This window comes from Danio rerio, chromosome 9 (genome assembly GCF_049306965.1).
Source record: "Danio rerio strain Tuebingen ecotype United States chromosome 9, GRCz12tu, whole genome shotgun sequence".
NCBI lineage: Eukaryota > Metazoa > Chordata > Actinopteri > Cypriniformes > Danionidae > Danio > Danio rerio.
Window position 1 is genome coordinate 54,745,375 of NC_133184.1, and position 15,073 is coordinate 54,760,447.

At 33.5% G+C, this 15,073-nt stretch overlaps 3 protein-coding genes across 7 annotated transcripts in view; 2 read left to right on the forward strand and 1 right to left on the reverse strand.

Moving 5' to 3' along the window:
* The window catches only part of smarcal1 (SWI/SNF related, matrix associated, actin dependent regulator of chromatin, subfamily a-like 1), a 49,313-nt gene extending 38,635 nt beyond the window's left edge, over positions 1-10,678 (reverse strand). For 2 of the 4 annotated variants that reach the window (XM_073912000.1, XM_073912001.1), the window contains exons 1-6: positions 10,002-10,462; positions 8,246-8,328; positions 5,746-6,031; positions 4,965-5,015; positions 3,049-3,309; positions 1,213-1,263 (exon numbers count right to left, since the gene is read on the reverse strand). In XM_073912000.1, coding sequence (XP_073768101.1) covers positions 1,213-1,263; positions 3,049-3,309; positions 4,965-5,001 — 349 coding nt within the window. In that variant the 5' untranslated portion in view covers positions 5,002-5,015; positions 5,746-6,031; positions 8,246-8,328; positions 10,002-10,462. 4 annotated transcript variants of the gene reach the window in all.
* nme9 (NME/NM23 family member 9) overlaps positions 1-15,073 on the forward strand; it is a 462,322-nt gene that overhangs the window by 70,250 nt on the left and 376,999 nt on the right. The window lies entirely within an intron of this gene.
* LOC141376230 (E3 ubiquitin-protein ligase MARCHF4-like) overlaps positions 12,836-15,073 on the forward strand; it is a 57,057-nt gene continuing 54,819 nt past the window's right edge. Inside the window, exon 1 of one of the 2 annotated variants that reach the window (XR_012385689.1) lies at positions 12,836-13,698. Coding sequence is in view for 1 of the 2 variants with exons in the window: in XM_073913310.1 (XP_073769411.1) it covers positions 13,348-13,698 (351 nt within the window). In the remaining variant the exon portion in view is untranslated. The remainder of the gene's footprint in view (positions 13,699-15,073) is intronic. The other variant, XM_073913310.1, reaches the window with a different exon arrangement.

The window sequence follows — 15,073 nt, forward strand, 5'->3', positions numbered from 1 at the left end:
GGTGTGTTTTTCACAGACTTCAACAGAGTGTCAAATTCTTGATGCTTCTGTGGGTCTCGTCTATCAAATCTGAGCTTTATTTTGTATTTTCTATTGAATTGTAGTCAGGGGATTGGCTAGGCCCTTCTACAGCTTGGTTTTCTTTCTCTTTGAGAGGCTGTGTTTTGGATCATTGTCTTCCTGAAATGTCCACCCTGGTTTCATTTCCTGCTAATGTAGATGGTGAACTGAAACAGCTGACATTCATTTACACTAAAGAAGGGCAGAGGGTTGCTGAAGAACCACTGAGAGATTTCAGCTGCTGTCTGGGCTTTCACTGCCGAACCACACCTCCCTTTCTTCATGTGTTCAATACTTTATCTCTGTGGTTTCATTTTATTACACATAACTTTATTTTTAAACCAATTAGATTTGTTGTCTCCAATTTTTTTGGTTGTTACCAACATCTGGTGAAAATTTCAGATCAACAGCACCTTTAGAAATATGTTTTCTGAGTAAAATGGTGATGTGTTCAATATTTATTTCCCCCACTGTAAATGTATATATGTATATATATATATATATATATATATATATATATATATATATATATATATATATATATATATATATATATATATATATATATATATAGTTGAAGTCAGAATTATTAGTCCCCTTCAAATGTTTTTCTTCTTTTAAAAATATTTTACAAATGATGTTTAACAAAGCAGGAAAATGTTCACAGTATGTCTGATAATATTTTTTCTTCTGGAGAAAGTCTGATTTGTTTTATATTTTGGCTAGAATAAAAGTTTTAAACACCATTTTAGGGACAATATTTTTAGCCCCTCTAAGCTTTTTTTTTTTGATAATCTACAAAACAAACCATCGTTATATAATAACTTGCCTAATTACCCTAACCTGCCTAGTTAACCTAATTAACCTAGTTCAGCCTTTAAATGTCACTTTAAGCTGTATAGAAGTGTCTTGAAAAATATCTAGTCAAATAATATTCACTGTCATCATGGCAAAGATAAAATAAATCAGTTATGAGAGATGAGTTATTAAAACTATTATGTTTAGAAATGTGCTGAAGAAATCTTCTCTCCATCAAACAGAAATTGGCGAAAAAATAAACAAGCGGTCTAATAATTCAGGGGGGCTAATAATTCTGACTTCAACTGTATATATATATACAGCTAAATACAGTACTCAAAGTCCAAAACTTACTGAGTTTCCCATAGTCCTCAAGGAGAAAGGTCCACTTTCTGGTCTTCATGTCTAATAATAACCAAACGAAAATTGAAATGTCTGCATGACACACACACAGCAAGTTTTCTCAAACCTTTTCTCAAAATTTAAGTTGAAAATAAACAAAAAATATTTAAATGAGGAAAGGAAAATAATCAAACAAACAATTTTGTCACTAACAAGTCATTTGAAAAAATGTAAAAATTGCGGATGTCAAACTCTGCAACCCTAATTGATGGTTTAAATCAATTAATAGATTCATTCAACTTCATAGCATCATAGAAATATATTTATAGTGTCTAAACATGTAACCCCCCCCCCCCCCCCCCTCAGTTTTAATTTGAGTTATTTTAGTACTTAAGGATTAAGGCAAAATATCTAGGCAAAATGCTGAAATAAGTTACATAATAAGTTAGATTTATTTATTTTTATTTCAGTTAAGGTCTATTTTTTTGACAAATATATTTTTTAATGGTTTCACTTTTCTGCAATGATAACTTTGCAGCCATTTCATTACATTTAATATAATATAACATAATATAATATAATATAACATAATATAATATAATATAATATAATTTGATATAATATGATATAATATAATATAATATAATATAATATAATATGATATAATATGATATAATATGATATAACATAACATAATATAATATAATATAATATAATATAATATATATGATATGATATAATATAATATGATATAATACGATATAATATAATATAATATAATATAATGTAATATAATACAATATAATATAATATGATATAATATAATATATATGATATAATATAATATAATATAATATAATATAATATAATATAACATAATATGATATAATATAATATAATATAATATAATTGATATATGATACGATATAATATAATATAATATAATATAATACAATATAATACAATATAATATAATATGATATAATACGATATAATATAATACAATATAATATAATATAATATATATGATATAATATAATATAATACGATACGATATAATATAATATATATGATATGATATAATATAATACAATACGATACGATATAATATAATACAATATAATATAATATGATATAATATGATATAATATAATATAATATAATATAATATAATATAATATAATATAATATGATATAATATATATATATGATATAATATAATATAATATGATATAATATAATATAATACGATATGATATAATATAATATAATATGATATGATATAATATATATGATATAATATAATATAATGTAATATGATACGATATAATATAATATAATACAATATAATATAATATGATATGATATGATATATATGATATGATATAATATAATATAATACAATACAATATAATATAAAATAATATAATAATATAAAATAATATAATATAATACAATACAATATAATACGATATGATACGATACAATATAATATAAAATAATATATTATAATATAATATAATATAACATAATATAGTATAATATAATATAATACAATACAAAACAATACAATACATTATAATATAATAAAATATAATATAATATAATATAATATAATATAATATAATATAATATAATATAATATAATATAATATAATATAATATAATATAATACAATATATAACCACACAAATCACTTCTACTACAATTCAGTTAAAAAGAAATGATGCAAAATATACAACAAGCTACACATAACATCATATTTATCCTCCTTAACCAAGCCAAATCAGACCTTACATTGTATAGGCCCAATTTTTGTGCAAAAAAAGTTTGTATTAATGAACTCACCATAACTTTTGGATGGCATTTGCTTAAAAATCCCAATAACATCAGCCTGGTATCCAATATCCACCTCCAGCCGAGAGCGAGACACTAAAACGCACTTTCCTTTAATTGTAGCACCCGGTTTCTGCCAACCTTGACAGAGGCGCATCAAAGCCGGCATTGCTGCAGCGTCTTTGGGCCGACATGTGGATGCAGAAATATTCAGCCCTTCCATCCCTTCCAGAGGTTTGAGAGAGATGGAGGGTAAATGTGCCACCTGCTCCACTGAAACACAATCAAGCACAGTTACACCCTGGGATACACACCTTACTTGTGAGCAGTCACAATGCGCAGCCACAGGTCCTGACTGAGCTTCTTTATCTTATCCATGACTGTCCACAAACCAACAGCAATAAGCTTCTGTTTTTGACCTGTTGAGTTGATTAAAACAGCTATTCCCAATAAATACGGGTAGTTAGGATGCTTTTGCTACAGCTTGAGCTATTAGTAATGGTGTAGAATGTTAGCATTTGGACATGCCACTATTTGTTCAAATGTAAATAAAAGCTGATCACTTTTTCCACAATAATTTCACTTGTACATCATCTTATTATCTTTTGGAAGAAGCCTGTGTCATTTACGGCCAAAAAAAGCTCTTGCTGGTTGAAAAAAAGCAACTTTAGGTAAGGATTTGTACTGTAAATATATATACATATATAAATTCAGAGGGTTGCTTTCAGCTGCTGTCTGGGCTTTTACTGCCTTTCTACACGTTCCTTTCTTCATGTGTTCAATGCTTTTTCCCTGCATCATTTCATTTTATTACGCATAACTTCATTTGTAAACTAATTAATCTTTACATATATGGATTTCTTTGGTTGTTATCAACATCTGGTGAAAATTTCAAGTCAACAGCACCTTTAGAAATATGTTTTCTGAGAAAAAAGGTGATGCGTTTAATATTTATTTCCCCCACTGTATATAGAAAATGTCTAATAGTATGGAGTCAATCTAGGGCCATATATATTTGCAAAACAAAATAAAGTTTTGCAAGAAAAAAATAAAGTATTGAGCAAACAATAAAACAAATGCATATCTCCAAAAATCGCAAAGCAAAAATTATTTTTGGAGAAATAAAAATAATGTTGCTAACAAAAATAAAGAACTGCAAAGGGAAAATTAAGTTGAGAAATAAAAATGAAATCTGCAAAAATAGAATTGCAAATAAAAATCAAGCAATGCAGAAAAACTTAAATATTTGCAATTAAAAAAACTATATATTTGCAAAACATTTTTTTTATAGCATTACCTTCACAAAACACGTCCAGTCAATTGCAATGCTCATTTAGATTTGCTTTTTAGTAAATCGTGAGTTTGCGATGCCATTTTCTCTTTGCACTTCATGTTTCTGCACATTTCACTTTGTGGCCCTGATTTGACAAGGGGGCGGAGTCCAGGGAACTGCCTCCATTTAAGCGACATCATCAGCTGGAGACACAGTATCACCGAGGTGGTCTTACTGCCGTAAACACCCAAGTTCCCTTATAACATTTGGTTTGTAAAGGCAACGCTATCAATAATGTTTTGCATATATATATATATATATATATATATATATATATATATATATATATATATATATATATATATATATATATATATATATATATATAGCTTATGTGCACTGCTTGATTTTTAGTTTTTTTTTTGTTTGCAGATTTCATTTTTATTTCTCAAAACTTAATTTTCCCTTTGCAGTTCTTTTTTTTTGTTTTCAAAATAATTTTTATTTCTCAAAAAAAAATCTCTCTTTGCGATTTGTATTAATTTTTTTGATTTTTCGCTCAATACTTTGTTTTTTTATTTGCAAAACTTTCTTTTATTTTGCAAATATACATGGCCCTAGTTTGGCTCCATAAATAGCGCTCATGGTGACGTACTGAGCATCTGGTAGTCCTCAAGGCTGAAGTTCCACATCTTCGTAGCAGGATCTGTAATGCATAATAAATATTACAGGCCATTAGATATTATCCTTAAAGATTAACAAACGCACATACACACTATTGACCTTAATCTGCGACGTGGAAGTGCGCTTGTTCCAGAACTTGCCTACGGGACTAGGAATAATAAACAGCAGAAAACGCTCAAACTTCTTGCTCTACAAACAAGTGTGTTTATGACTATACATAAAAAGAAGAAGAATATAATAAGAAAATATCAGTTTGGAACATCAAGAAGCAAAATGAGCTGAAGTGGTGTTAGTGTGACCAGCAGGGGGCCCTCAACCTGCAATCTGTGTGGGCCCGAATGCCCCAGTATAGTGAAGGGGACTCTATACTGCTCAGTGAGCGCCGTCTTTCTGATGACACATTAAATCGAGGTCCTGACTCTGTGTCATTAAAACTTTTTTCAATTAGTACTTCGAAAAAGAGTAGGGGTTTAATCCCGGAATCCTGGCCAAATTTGGTGGATGAGGAGAATCCCACTTAATATGTAAAGCGCTTTGAGTGTCCAGAAAAGTGCTATATAAATGAAAGGAATTATTATTATCATTATTATTATTATTATTATTATTATTTACCGTTTAAAAATCAATGAAAGTGAATGAGAGCGGAACTCTCAAGCCAAAAAGATTCCATTGGCTGTGGCCGCTCGTACATTAATTATAAGGTCAATAAACATTCTGTAAACAATGATATTAGACGCATGGTCTGTACTCACCGTAGTTTTTGGAGGGAATGCTTTTGAACACTAGGATGAGGTCTGCATGGTAGCCCACCTCCACTCGGAAGCGGTTTTCTGAGTGTGAAACGCATCTTCCCCTCAAGGACACCGCTGGTTTCTTTGCAGGGATATGTGCTGCGGGCTCAAGGGGTTTAGGTGGTCTCTTTTCTCCAGTGCTTGGTTTTCCAGCCTGTCCATAAAAACTAGAAGCTGTAGAGGCAGCAGTAACGGAAGTCGGAGGTGCTGTTTTTGTACACGCTGCATTAATGTCTATGAGCTGAGTCTGTAAAGATGAGCATAAATGAACATACGTGTGGAAACATCATTAGATTTGCAATTAATAATATAATACATGTTATCTTACAAATACACTCAGATTTATTATCCCTCCATTTAATTTTTCCCCCAACTTCTGTTTAATGGAGAGAAGATTTTCATTTATAAACATAATAGTTTTAACAACTCATTTCTAATAACTGATTTATTTTATCCTTGCCATGATGACAGTAAATAATATTTGACTAGATATTCTTCAAGATACTAGTATTCAGATTAAAGTGACTTTTAAAGGCTTAACTAGGTTAATTAGGTTCTTTAGGCAAGTTATTGTATAACAGTGGTTTGTTCTGTAGACTATCGAAAACAAATATTGCTTAAGCGGGCTAATAATATTGACCCTAAAATGGTTAAAAAAATTTTTAAAACAAGTTTCATCCTAGCCGAAATAAAACAAATATGACTTTCTCCAGAAGAAAAAATATTATTAGAAATACTGTGAAAAGTGTCTCACTCCATTAAATACTAAAAAAAAATATTTCCCAGGTCTCTCTCTCTCTCTCTCTCTCTCTCTCTCTCTCTCTCTATATATATATATATATATATATATATATATATATATATATATATATATATATATATATATATATAAACACACACACACACACAGGCATATATGTATGCATAAATAGATACATACTGACCGGCCACTTTATTAGATACATCTGTCCAACGGCTCGTTAACGCTAATTTCTAATCAGCCAATCACATGGCAGCAACTCAATGCATTTAGGCATGTAGACATGATCAAGACGATCTTCTGCAGTTCAAACAGAGCATCAGAAAGGGGAAGAAAGTTGACTTAAGTGACTGAATGTGGCATGGTTGTTGGTGCCAGACGTGCTGGTCTGAGTATTTCAGAAACTGCTGATCTACTGAGATTTTCACGCACAACCATTTCTAGGGTTTACAGAGAATGGTCCGAAAAAGAGAAAATATCCAGTGAGCGACAGTTCTGTGAGCGCAAATGCCTTGTAGATACCAGAGGAGAATGGTCAGACTAGTTCCAGCTGATAGAAAGGCAACAGTAACACAAATAAGCACTCGTTACAACCGAGGTCTGCAGAAGAGCATCTCTGAACACACAACACGTCCAACCTTGAGCCGGATGGGCTACAGCAGCAGAAGACCACACCGGGTGCCGCTCCTGTCAGCTAAGAACAGGAAACTGAGGGTACAATTCACACAGACTCACCAAAACTGGACAATAGAAGATTGGAGAAACGTTGCCTGCTCTGATGAGTCTCCGTTTCTGCTGCCACATTCAGATCAGAATTTGGCGTCAACAACATGAAAGCATGGACCCATCCTGCCTTGTGTCAACGGTTCAGGCTGGTGGTGTAATGGTGTGGGGGATATTTTCTTGGCACACTTTGGGCTTATTAGTACCAATTGAGCATCGTGTCAACACCACAGCCTACCTGACTATTGTTGCTGACCATGTCCATCCCTTTATGACCACAGTGTCTCCATCTTCTGATGGCTACTTCCAACAGGATAAAACGCCATGTCATAAAACGCGAATCATCATCAGTTCTGAAAGGAAAAAGGGGCCCAACCCGGTACTAGCAGGGTGTACCTAATAAAGTGGCCGGTGAGCGTAGTTTTCAGTGACATAATGATTTAAGTTCCTATGTTTCAAGAAATAAATGGATGATAAAAACGATTGCCATTTACCTAAAATAGCCACTTGTAAAATTAAGCTTGAGGTATTTAATGATGATTTTACGATTTTTTGTTTAATTTACTGCTCAAAAATGTAACAAATTTAATAACACAATAGTGTTTACAAGTGGTTTAGGGAAGACTAAAATATGTTTCAACATTTACTGCATTTCATAAACGGATAACAAAGCTAGTTATTTTGCTTTTCTTTCTTTATGTGAGACAGTGAAAATTGCAACCTCACATCAACAGTCCATATAGAATAAAAAAAATAAAGATTTTTTTATAAGCCTAACAGCACATATAATATAAATATCGATGCCAGGGCAGGTAAGTGTAAACAAAATACAAATACACAAAATGTATATCATTAAATAAATACATTATAAGGTTCAGACATTTCTAAAGTGCATACGGCTTTCTGATATTGTTAATATGTATGCAAGATTCAATCAACAAAACCATAAAACATTAATACAAAGTTTCTGATGCCCACCTGTCTTGTAGGTGCCCCTGACTGTCCACGATCAGACGCAAAATGCTGGTTGTTTTTGGCTGGGCCTCCTGTTGTCCCGGGGCCTGTTTCAGTAAGGAGGTTCAAACAACTCAGAGTTTAAACTTGAACTCTGAGTTGATTTACCGAGAGATTAAAAACTCTGAGTTTTCGGTTTCAGAACAGCTGATCTGAGTTGGGTCAATCAACTTTGAGTAGACCAACTCAGAGTTAAGCGCGCACACCGTGACTTTAAAAAGGCATTATCAATGGAGCGCAGACATTACGAGTGACTATGGCAACATCTTATAAAAGAGATCACCATTTCTTTCTCCAGCTGAACTTGATGTTCTCATGCAAAGTTATAGCAAATATGAGCGTATATATTTGAAAAGAAACAACCATCAGTGAAGAAGAGACAGTTAGCGTGGGAAAACAGCTGCTCAAGTTAATGCCTAATTTCACTTTTTAAGTATTTAAATATTTAAGTATAATAAAATAAGTAATGTAATTTGTGACGTTTATATATTTTTTTCTAAACTTTTTTTATACATTTATTAGTTTTAAATGATTTAACAGTGCACTTGTGTGTCTGCCTTTTTTATTGATCAAGTGATAGAGGTTAATATAACATTTAGAAGGTAAGCAGTGCTAAAAATAATTTTTAGAAAGAATAATAATCCCATTAATCTAGTTACAGTGCATATCGAAGGTGAATTCAATTTAATTATTTATTAAAAAAGCATAAGCCATTCTAGTACAGTTCTTCTGTGTGTGACTAAAATGTAGGCAATAGCTGTGTTTCCATCCAAATATATTACATAAATTTATGTGCAAAACTGGAATATTGCATAAAAGATGCGAATAAAATTCCATCCAACGAGTCAAAGAGAAAGAAAAAATCGTCACTTCCTGATTAAACTGGCACCAAATATCAACAGTAAAAGCAGAATTTACTGTGGTAGAAGAAGCTGCGTCAATTAATTCTTTATTTAGCCTAATTAATGTACTTGCGCCTCGATGTCAGAAGACAATGCTGAAACACAATGAACACGTGGGGGCGTCTGAAGCCATGAGACGCGGAGACTCTTGACACGCTCCAGACGTTCGGAGGTAATTAATAATATACACTAATACTGAAACAGTTAAGGCATTTTAGAATGACTAAAACAATAATTTAAGACGTGTTACAGTGTGCTCAGCTTGCTGGTTTGTTCATTTACACACATTTTCATTATCTTATGATCATGATCTTTTTTTAATGTACATGCTGTAATTTGTTCAGTAAAAGTGTTTCCATCGTAGTTTATGCACAAATTTTCTATCGAATAAAAGTGTATCCTACTCAGTTATGCGCGTTTTTTATGCATATTTTAAAAAGTTATGTGCATCATGACGTTTCTATCAATAGTTTTTATGCACGTATCCAAAATAAGCATAAAAATAGGTGGGTGGAAACGTAAGGCTAAGGCGAGAAATACCGCTTCATCTTTAAAAAAAAGGGGAGGAGACCGACAGAAACTCTGAGTTTAGAGAATAAAACCTGCTTCTGACCAGGTTAGATTCACAGAGTAAGTTACCACAGTAACTGACTCTGAGTTAAAGTTACCTTTTTTTCAGAAACAGGCTTGACTTACCCTGATTTCTCGAGTTTAACAAACCTGCCATTTTGAAACGGAAAACCCAGAGTTTCTCTCATTTCAGGGTTAAAATACTCTGAGTTTTCACTTAACCTCCTTTCTGAAACAGGCCCCCGGACTGTGTGTGTTTGTTTTGAGCAGGTCCAGGATCTGCGATCTGAGCCTGTCTTTCAGCTCTTCTGGCTAATGCTCTCTTTCTGTTCTCTTCAATCCTCCGCTGCTGTTCTGGAGTCAGACTCACGGACATCCCTGCTTTAGTGACCACTTACAGGTGCTTACTGACACAACGACTAACAAAGTAGTACTTTAAACACATATATAAACCAGTTGCATGACATAGAACGAATAAATCCGGCTGAATCCTTCCAGTCTCTTGCAATATGCTTGTTTATAGTATCTTGACCATGGTCTCTTATCGTCGATGTTGTCAAAGTTTAACAGTCAACTCAAACATATTTCATTTAGGCATCGTTTGATGTTCAAATCGTTCAATAGAAAGCAAAATCTAGATTAATTTTAGTAAGTTACAGAAAAACTTTTCCGCGTACTTCAAATGACGCGGTTTTGAACATACAGCTGCGACTACTGGGCATGCGCATTTCAATATAGCGTATTTTTTGCGGCATTATACAACCATAATTGCTATTTTTACATTACCGCGAGGGGTAGGTGTAGGGTTGTGGATGGAGTAGATGTTAATAAAACAGAAATTAATGAATGATTTAATAAGTAAGAGGAAAAATTCAACAACAACAACCGCGACATGGTGGATATGACGCGAAATCTTGACGTCAGCGGCGGCGCTGGGGCTGACGTTCTTTGATTGACGTTAAGACTGTCCAATAGTGTTGTTGGATATGACAGATGGGCGGGACTAAGAGCTTATTACAATAAAACAAATAAGCGAAATCGAGGTATTTTTCTCCAGCTACACAGAGAAAATATATTTTACTAATAACATAATCACATATTTAATAATATTAAATTAATTACTATTTTAAAGGAGTATTCAGTTAAAGATTCGGGATGAATGATGAATGGGATTGACAGCTGAAACTGCTCAACAGAGAGTTTAACATTATTGAACAGCAGTAATTTGGGATGATCTGTACATATTAATATGACACATTAGCTTATTTTTGTTACGTTTTATTAATTAAACTTACAAAAATATTATTGAACAATATATAAAAAACAACAATAATGGTAATAATAAACAGAGACCAAATTTGTGAAATAAAATGAAATAAAGTCGCTATATACTGTCATCTACTTAATTAAATATTCATGAGTGTCGCCCGTGGCCACTCCCCTAAGCACAAAGTTCTTAAAATCAAACTTCAGCATGTTCAAAATGTCAGGGCATGTGCATAAAATGTCCCAATGATTATTTAATGAAATTAAAACTGAGCTTATCGAGTTTTAAACAGGATTCTCATCCTCACCAGTGAGAAAGTCCTTATGCTAAAAATACTTTAATTTGTGTATGTGTATATACAGTGCTCAGCATAAATTACTACACCCCATTTTGAATATGAAAATTAATATTTTTATCAATTTTTCAGTGAATATAGGTAATATATTTTGGTACATTTGAAGAGAAAAGATTTATAAACAGATATATTTAATAAAATAACATTTTAGTCACCAATTTAGTCACCAAACATCTTTAGAGATAGAAAAGTCACAGCCTACATTTAAATTAATATGTAATATTGCAAAAAGGAAACTACAAAATTACAAAAAATGTGTATGTATATATGTGTATGTATTATTATATATATATATATATATATATATATATATATATATATATATATATATATATATATATAAGTGTTATTAATATTATTGTTATCACCTTGATTCTTACTCTTTTATTTTATTTTTATTTATTTATTATTTTATTTTAATTAAATTTTTTGCCCTAACATATACATTTGAGCTACAAATTTTTTGAATCTCCAGATTTTACTTCAGTACTGACTAATATTATACATATGCGCAAGTATAATACTGTAAAGCTTTCTATAGAAAATATTCATTTAAAAAAATATAGATTTTTAAAAGTCGAATTTTAAAAAGAGTGCTGTCGCCTCACAGCAAGAAGGGTCAGTTGACATATTTGGAGTTTGCATGTTCTCCCTGTGTTGGCGTGGGTTTCCTCCAGGTGCTCCGGTTTCCCGCACAGTCCAAACAGATGTACTATAGGGGAAGTGGGTAAGCTAAATTGTCCGTAATGAGTAAGAATGTATTGGTGTTTTCCAGTGGTGGATTGCAGCTGGAAGGGCATCTGCTGCGTAAAACATATGCTGGATAAGTTGGCAGTTTATTTCACTGTGGCGACCCTAGATTAATAAAGGGATTAAGCCGAAAATAAAATAAATTAATGAATAATATTAATAATAATAACAATTATAATAACAATAATAAATAGAATAACAATAACACTAATAAATTAAAAATCTGTGTCTGTTTTAATATAAATCCATATAGACGAGACTTACAATAGCTTAGCATAAAAATATGAGAGGAATTTTAATAATAATAATACTAATAATAATAAATATATAACACAACTCTTAATAAAATAATAACAATAACAACAACAATAATAATATTATTAATTATAAATCTGTGTCTGTTTTAATATAAATCCAGATAAACAAGACTTACGATAGTTTAGCATAAAAATATAAGAGGAGTTTTAATAATAATATTAATATTAATAATAATAATAATAATAAATATAAAAACAATACTACTAATAAAGTAATATCAAAAACAACAACAACAATAATAATAATAATACATTTGATAATACTAATAATAATAATAATAATTAACAGTGAAAAATTTTATAAAATAAAATAAAATAAATAAATAAGTGTCCCTCTCCCCCTCCCTCGTCACTCCGCGCGTGTGACGTGTACGCGCCTGGTAGCTGTCCCGGGAATCAGAGTGCTGAAACCGCAGCATCAGAGTCTCACGCAGAACCGCACGAGGACTGCTCGGATTACACATCCCCGGTGAATTACCGCACAACTCGACGACCAGAGCAAAATAACTGCAACAGAAAACCCTCCGTGCATCAAGCAGCAAACATCACCTGCCGCAGCTAGTGCAAGAGCGCGCGCGCACGAGGTTTTTATGTGCAAATCTACCTGAGGAGATCCAAAAAGGGATGCTTTAACACCTGGAAACCACAACACAGAAGGATGGAATGAATCTTATGGCTTGTGACACCTGTTTACTGTTACTTCATTCGGGATTGTTCACTTATAATGGCACTTAGGCTAATTATTCCCCATTGTTGCTAACTTCTCAATTAGTTTAAGGTGGTTGAACGCATTGTATCAGAAGGAATTTCAATTGCTGTGGAGCACCATGGATTTAATGCATACGCCGTTTAGCGTTTAAACTCAACGGAAGCTCCGGTAATTGATCCCGATTCTTTCCCGCTGGATGTTACGCGGTCACGGCATGCTGAAGAGCCGCTGTTGCGTCCTCTTCAGCGACCTCAAGGTGTTTCTGCTCGGGCCACAGGCTCCCACAAGCCCCATGAGCGGACAAGCGAGCAGAATCAGCCCGTATGCATCTGATAACAACAATACCTTGCGCGCACACCGGCTCCGGGACTGGAGCGGCGCGTCCACGGAGGACTCTGCGGGAGCGGACGCGGCCGCAGGCGGATCCGGGTGGACGGGCGCCGCGGCAGAGGAGTTCTCCAGAGACCGCAAAGATGACCGGTTCTCCTTTATCAGCTATGCAGAAGGAACCCCGGTGTGCAGGATATGCTTCCAAGGGCCGGAAAAGGTAGATAGCAAACCCTACAATTTAAGAAAGTTACACACTATACTGTGTAAGGTTGTTTTGGGTCACACTTTATCTTCTAAACTTGTTTCAACAATATAAAACAATGGTCCCACTTTACATTAAGATGGCTAAAGTAATACTTGAAAGCTCATATTAAAATTCATACACTTATTTCAGTGGCTCAGTGGTTAGCCTCACAGGAAGAAGGTCGCTGGTTCGAGTCATTTCTGTGCGCATGTTCTCCCCGTGTTGGTGTGGGTTTCCGGGTGGTCCGGTTCCCCCCTCAGTCCAAACACTTGCGCTGTAGGTGAATTGAAACTGAATTGGCCATAGTGTGTATGTGAATGAGTGTGTGTGGATGTTTCCCAGTGCTTGGTTGCAGCTGGAAGTGCATCCGCTGTGTAAAACATGCTGGATAAGTTGGCGGTTCATTCCGCTGTGGTGACCCCTGATGAATAAAGGGACTAAGCTGAAGGAAAATGGATGAATCCTTAAGTGGCCGTAAATACTACATGCATCAAAAATAAATACAATATACTTTATGATGTAATAATAATAATGTATAATAAAAATAATAATCAAAAAATGTATACAATATATGCAATGTGTCGTGTTCGGGACAGGTTTGGTGGTATAGGTAGGTTCATGGTGCGAAGTACAGGATGGTTTGGGGGGCTCTTTAATGCTTGATCTCTCTGATGAACATCAAAATAAGATGTATGGGGGGGTCTGCCTTTTAATAGTTAAACAGTTTGCTCTGATCTGGATATTAAATAATATTACTAAAATAATCGATACCGGAAATATGGGCATCACGGTGATGCAGTGGGTAGCACGATCGCCGTACACCAAGAAGGTCGCTGGTTTGAGCCCTGGCTGGCTCAGTTGGCATTTCTGTATGGAGTTTGCATGTTCTCCCCGTGTTGGCATGGGTTTTCTCTGTGTGCTCCGGTTTCCCCCACAGTCTAAACACATGCGCTATAGGGGAATTAAAGAAACTAGGTTGGCTGTAGTGTGTTTGTGTGAATGTGAGAGTGTTTGAGTGTTTCCCAGTACTGGGTTGCAGCTGGAAAGGCATTCGCTGTGTTAACATATGCTGGATAAGTTGGAGGTTCATTCCGCTGTGGTGACCCCTGATGAATAAAGGGACTAAGCTGGAGGAAAATGAATGAATCATTAAGTGGCCGTAACTACTACATGCATCAAAAATAAATACAATATACTTCATAATGTAATAATAATAATGTATAATAAAAATAATAATCAAAAAATGTATACAATATATGCAATGTGTCGTGTTCGGGACAGGTTTGGTGGTATAGGTAGGTTCAGGGTGCGAAGTACAGGGTGGTTTGGGGGGCTCTTTAATGCTTGA